This window comes from Trichechus manatus, unplaced genomic scaffold, assembly GCF_000243295.1.
Source record: "Trichechus manatus latirostris isolate Lorelei unplaced genomic scaffold, TriManLat1.0 scaffold00087, whole genome shotgun sequence".
Classification (NCBI taxonomy): domain Eukaryota; kingdom Metazoa; phylum Chordata; class Mammalia; order Sirenia; family Trichechidae; genus Trichechus; species Trichechus manatus.
The window spans coordinates 6,616,551-6,623,310 of record NW_004444023.1 but is presented as its reverse complement, the minus strand read 5'-3'; the positions used below and the strand labels follow the sequence as shown (position 1 = coordinate 6,623,310).

Sequence of the window (6,760 nt, the reverse complement as noted above, 5' to 3'; positions counted from 1 at the left end):
CTGCAAACAGGGAGAGTTTAACTTCTTCATTACCAATTTGGATGCCCTTTATTTCTTTCTCTTGCCTTATTGCTCTAGCTAGAACTTCCAGCACAGTGTTAAATAGGAGTGGTGATAAAGGGCATCCTTGTCAAAGAACTAACTTTTGAGATTGTTGAACTTCTTGCTTTATCTTTGTTTTTTTTTGTCTCTCTCATTTTTTTACTCTCATTTTATTAGTACCTTTTCTCTGTTTGGTTTGGTTTATTCTGATGTTCTTTGACTAACTTGTTAAGCTGTATTCTTAGACTATTAACTTACAGTACTCTTCTTTCTTTATAAAAATATTCATGCATAAATTTCTCTGAAAACATCACTTTCATTCCATCCTACAAATTTTGATATGTGTTGTTTTAATATCATTCAGTTCTTAATATTGTTAAACCTTCGTTGTGATTTCTTCTTTAACTCTTATGTTATTTGGGAATTTTTTAACCTTCAAAACGTATGGAGATTAAAAAAATCTTTCCATAGTTAAATTCTAACTTAATTGTGTTTTGGTCATAATACATGATTTTTATCATATCTGTTTTTCAAATTTGTTGAGACTTGATCTGTGGTCCAATAAGTGATAAATTTTTTGCAAATGTTTCCTGTGTGCTGAAGAAGAAGGTATAGTTTCTATTTGTTAGACATTTTCTATTTGTTAGATATAAAATCAACAAGGGAGTGTGTTAATTGTGTTGTTCAAATTTATATCTTTATTGACAGACTTCCTGACCTATCAAAGAGAGGTGTGTTGAAATCTTACACTATGATAGTGTATTTGTCAATTTTTCCTGTAGTTCTATAGAATATGCTTCTTATATTTGACATATTTTTAAATTAGAACTGCATATTTTAGAAATAAATAATTTCTCAGTGAATTGAACATTTATCACACACAGTGATCCTCTCTATCCCTATGGATACTTTTTGTTTTAAAGTCTATTTGTTTGGATCTTAAAACAGCTACATTAATTTGCTATTGGTTAGTAGATATTTAGGAGTCCTGGTGGTACACTGGTTAAGCTCTTGGCTGACAACCCAAAGATCAGCAGTTCAAACCCACCAGTTGGCCTTGGGAGAAAGACATAGCTATCTGCTTCCATAAAGATTACAGCCTAGGTGTAAAAATGGCACGGCGGCAGCATCTGACCTCCTCTAACTTCACAAGGATGAAGGAGAATTAAGATAAACAGTCCAAGGCTGATTCATTTGAGGCAGAGGCCAGACGTGCCTCCTCTTGCCAGCTCTTTTTACCAATTCTGACACAGGCTGTCCCTCCCATGGCACTTCTCTGCTGAGTTTGATAATTCGTTGCAATGGCCACACAGAACTCACAGACAATATGATTATGGAGTTTATTTGGGAAGTATCAGGTTACACTTCAGGTTCAAGAATGCTCAGGATACAGTTCTGCCATCAGGACTGCCTCTACACAGCCATGCCTGCAGGCAGGCTTCTCTCTGGCCCACGGTCTCTGTGCTGCTTGGGCAAGTGTTACAAAGCTCTTTTAGCTCTGCCGACAAGTGCCCCAAGGCACTCCACTCTGCCAGCAAAGGCACACAAAGGTCCTCAGCTTAGCTCCGTGTGTTGGCAAGCCTAGCTCTAACAAGTGCCTGGAGGCATTTTACTTGGCCAGCAAGCCTTCTGCCTGAAGGCACTCAGCTTTCTCATTCTGTGGCTTGGAAGCTCACTAAGCAGTCTCCTGCCTGTCTCCTGCTTCTGTTGCCTTTGCTGCTGTCGTTTCTCTGCTGCTGCTTCTCGTTGTCTTGTCGTCTTCGGTGTTACAGCTCTCTCTGTCTCCTGGGTCTACAAGGGTCTCAGCACAGGGATCCTGGATCCAACGGACACGCTCCGCTCCTAGCTCTTCTTCCTTGGTGGTGGTGAGATCCTCCTCTTCCATCTCTGGGATGGCTCATTTTAAGCCTAGCGGAATGGCAAATCTGACCAATCCCCTTGTGGGCCACAGTTACCTTATTTGCCCAGTCCCATCAAAGTGAGTTACAAGACCATGGTGAGAAAGGCCATATACATGAGATCCATGACACCACACTAGGAAACCCTGTGGGGCAGTTCTACTCTTGTCACATGGGGTCGCTATGAGTCAGAATTAACTCAATAGCACCCAATAACAACAGTAGATGCCTAAGGAGCACTGGTGGCGCAAGTGGTTTGTGATTAGCTGCTGACCTAAAGGTTGGCGGTTCGAACCCACTCACCTGCTCCATGAAAGAAAGGCCTGGCAATCTGCTTCCATAAAGATTACAGCCAAGAAAACCCTATGGAGCTCAGTTCTACTCTGTAACACATGGAGTCACCACAAGTCGGAATTGACTCAATGGCAAACAAAAACAACAGCAGATGCTTGATATTTTTCCATCCTTTCTTTTTTCAAGTTTTCACGTCCTATGCTTTAGCAGTGATTTTTGTAAACAGTCTATAACCGGATTTTTAAAAATCCAATTTGATTACCTTTGTCTTTTACCTGTTGAATTTACTCTGTTTGTGTTTACTGTGGTTATTGATCTGTGTGGACTTGTTCCTACCATTTTACCTTTTACTTTCACTTGGTCCCATTTACCCAATATTTCATTTTTCTCCTTTCTTATTTAAAAAATCAGTATCTCTATCTTGTTGTTGTTATTATTAGGTGCTGTCAAGTCGGTTCTGACTCATAGTGACCTATGTACAACAGAATAAAACACTGCCCAGTCCTGCACCATCCTCACAATCGTTGCTATGTTTGAACCCATTGTTGTAGCCACTGTGTCAATCCATCTCGTTGAGCATCTTCCTCTTTTTTGCTGACCCTCTACTTTACCAAGCATGATGTCCTTCACCAGGGACTGGTCCCTCCTGATAGCATGTCCAAAGAATGTGAGACAAAGTCTCACATTCTTGCTTCTCAGGAGCACTCTGGCTGTACTCCATCCAAGACAGATTTGTTAGTTCTTCTGGCAGTCCACGGCATATTCAATATTCTTCGCCAACACTATAATGTAAATGTTTCAGTTCTTCTTCGGTCTTCCTTGTTCATTGTCCAGTTTTCACGTGCATATGTGGTGATATCATGACTTGAGTCAGGCACACCTTAGTCCTCAAGGTGACTTCTTTGCTTTTTAACATTTTAAAGAGGTTTTTTGCAGCAGATTTGCCCAGTGCAATATGTCATTTGATTTCTTGACTGCTACTTCCATGGGCATTGATTGTGGTTCCAAGTAAAATGAAATCCTTGACAATTTCAATATTTTCTCTATTTATCATGATATTGCTTATTGGTTCAGTTGTGAGGATTTTTGTTTTCTTTATGTTAAGATGCAATCCATACTGTAGGCTGTAGTCTTTAATCTTCATCAGTAAGTGCTTCAGGTCCTCTTCACTTTCAGCAAGCTTGTGTCACCTGCATATTGAAAGTTAATGAGTCTTCCGCCAATCTTGATGCCACGTTTCTTCATACAGTCCAGCTTCTCAGATTACTTGCTCAGCATACGAATTGAATATGTATGTTGAAAGGATACAACCCTGATGCACCTTTCCTGGTTTTAAACCAGGCAGTATCCCCTTATTCTGCTGGAACGACTGCTTCTTGGTCTATTTACAGGTTCCGCCTGAGCACAATTAAGTGTTCTGGAATTCCCATTCTTTGCAGTGTTATCCATAATCTGTTATGATCCACACAGTCCAATGCCTTTGCATAATCAATAAAACACAAGTAAACATCTTTCTGGCATTCTCTGCTTGCGAATATAGCAGCAATGATATCCCTTGTTCCACATCCTCCTCTGAATTTGGCTTGAATTTCTGGCAGTTCTCTGTTGATGTACTCTACAACCATTTTTTAACTATCTTCAGCAAAATTTCACTTGCATATGATATTAACGATATTGTTCAATAATTTCTGCATTCGGTTGGATCATCTTTCTTTGGAATGGGCACAAATAAAGATCTCTTCCAGTTGCTTGGCCAGGTATCTGTCTCCCAAATTTCTTGGCATAGATGAGTGAGTGCTTCCTGTGTTGCATCCATTTGTTGACGCATCTCAGTTGGTATTCTGCCAGTTCCGGTAGTCTTGTTTTTTGTCAATGCCTTCAGTGCATCTTGGATTTCTTCCTTCAGTACCATTGGTTCTTGATCATATGCTACCTCCGGAAATGGTTGAATGTCGACCAGTTCTTTTTGGTACAGTGACTCTGTATTCCTACCATCTTCTTTTGATGCTTCAATTTTTTTGCCCATAAACCAAAAATCAAACCTATTGCCTTCAAGGTGATTTGACTCATAGTGACCCTATAACAGACTAGAACTGCCTCATAGGGTTTCCAAGGAGTGGCTGGTGGATCAAACTGCTGACCTTTTTGGTTAGCAGCCAACCACTTAACCACTGCACCATCAAGGCTCCTTTTTGCCCATAGAATCCTTCAATATTGCAATTCGAGGCTTGAATTTTTCCTACAGTTCTTTCAGCTTGAGAAATGCAGAGCATGTTCTTCCCTTCTGGTTTTTTAACTCCAGGTCTCTATCTTACACTTAACAAAACAGAAGTTTAATACGCTTTTATGTCTCATTTATACTGGGTAAAATTAAATATAATTAGTATTCCCTCCATAAGATCTAATCAATTGTAGTATTACATATTTTTAAATGAATGAGTGAATCATTGAGTCTGCAGGAAATGTGTGTGTAATAAAAGAATGAATAAAGGAAAGCCCAACCTTGCCTTGGAGACCATGCTCTAGCTTTCTTTTCTTCTTCTTACTCAGAGTTGCAGGCAAAAGCCCTGGCCAGAGAGTACCCCTGCCCAACAGTCCCACTCTGGGGATACCCCTCCCTCAAGGGAGGAGCAGGATGTCCATTATGCCTCCCTCAGCTTTCACGGAATGAAACCACAGAAGTCTAAGGACGAGGAGGCCACCAGCACCACTGAGTACACAGAGATCAAGACAAGCAAATGAGGACTCGCTCAGAGCTCAGTCCTGGCCTGAGGAATCACAGCCTGTCTGGGAAAAGGAGAAGTCAGGGACTAATTGATGAAAAATGGAGAGCCCTTGTGACAATATTAATGTAACCACCATATGAGGACATCATGGTTGGTAAAGTGGAGGGTTGGCAAAGGCGAGGGAGGCCCTTGATGAGATGGATTGACACAGTGGCTGAAACAATGGACTCAAACATAGCAACAATCATGAAGATGGTGCAAGACCAGGCAACATTTCATTCTGTTATACCTAAGGTCACCATGAGTCAGAGACAACTCAATGGCAACTAACAACTGTATGAGTGTCCCCAGGTAGAGCAGAAAGCATATAGGTGATGGAGTTAGAGAGACTCAGGCTCAAATCCAGGCTCCACCACTTTCTAAGGCGTTGTTACCAAGAACTCACTTCATTACTCTTTGCCTCAGTTTCCCATGCTGTAAGTGAGAGATAATGTGTCCTACCTCAAAAATTATTATGAGTATTAAAGAAATTAACACATGAAGATCAGCTAATAGATGTCTTGTCACACAGCATGTGTCCAGTGGTTGCTGGTCTCTCCTCCTTGAACAGAAAGTCCCTCTGGCAAGTTCTCCTGAGCCTGGGAGTGACCAGGAACAGAGAACAGGGCAACATGTTGGTGTCACTACCCTTCTCATTTTTCTTCAAAGCTTCCTCAGCTTGGCATTCAGTTCATGATGTGCCATCTTACAACCTCTCCAGGGTCATCCCTCCACTTTTATTTGTTGATCCTTCCAAAAATTCCCTCACCTTTTGGCCTCCAGTTCCTCCCTCATTTCACATATGGATCCCAGAGGGATCTTTCCAACGCCCAGAGAGATGACCCTGACTCTGTCTTGTCCAAAACCCATTCATGGCTCCCTGGCCTTAGATGAGCATCTCCCCCAGGCATTTAAAGCCCTTCATGACCTCACTGCTATCTACTCCTCTGTCCTTATCTCTTGGCCCCACCCTTCCTTAAACCTTCTGTGTTGATTCATACTGCCGTCTTTGCACTTTGAGATCGTCTCCTGAAGACCATGCCACCTTTCCTTCACCTGCCTTACGCAGTCTTGTCCTTCAAACCTGAGTTCACAGGCAGATTTGGGTTGAGAGAATGGACTGAAGAAAGAGCTCATAATCTTCCTCCTCTAAAGTTGAACTAGTTGAGTGGAGAAAAAAAAAAGCACTTAAGAAGAGCCAAAAGTTCTCCAGCAGCACCTAAACCTGGAAGAAAACTACAATGTTATTACATAAGCTTTAGAAAGTAGTCATAAAGAAAGAAGTGGACGATTCCAGTGTGGCACTGGGAGGACACTGGTCTTCAACATCCATTCCCCAAACCCCATTTTCAATACCAAAGTAAGAAGTCCAGTTACGACTATCATTTTGGTAATAACAGATTAGGTCATTCTTATCAAGCCTCATGCTGAAAACAATAAAATCTTTTGGACAAAATGAATAGAAAAAAATATCTCTCTTTTAAGAGTATTGGAAAAAAAAAAAAAAAACCAAACCCATTGCCACTGAGTAGATTCCAACTCATGGTGACCCTATAAGACAGAGTGGAACTGCCCCATAGGGTTTCCAAGGAGTGCCTGGTAGATTCAAACTGCTGACCTTTTGGTTAGCAGCTGTACCTCTTAACCACTATGCCACCAGGGTTTCTAGTTTAAGAGAATAGAAAACCTGAAAAGAAAGTGGGGAACCATCAGGCCAAAATTTTGGGAAAAGCCTGGACCCAGAGAATTAAGCAGACTATC

The 6,760-nt window shown here is 41.2% G+C and overlaps 1 protein-coding gene across 2 annotated transcripts in view; it reads left to right on the top strand.

The window, feature by feature from the left end:
* Positions 1-6,454, top strand: part of LOC101344400 (sialic acid-binding Ig-like lectin 5) — a 14,699-nt gene extending 8,245 nt beyond the window's left edge. For both annotated transcript variants that reach the window (XM_023736454.1, XM_023736453.1), the window contains one exon: positions 4,785-6,454. In XM_023736454.1, coding sequence (XP_023592222.1) covers positions 4,785-4,976 — 192 coding nt within the window. In that variant the 3' untranslated portion in view covers positions 4,977-6,454. The remainder of the gene's footprint in view (positions 1-4,784) is intronic.
* Positions 6,455-6,760: the final 306 nt, after the last annotated feature.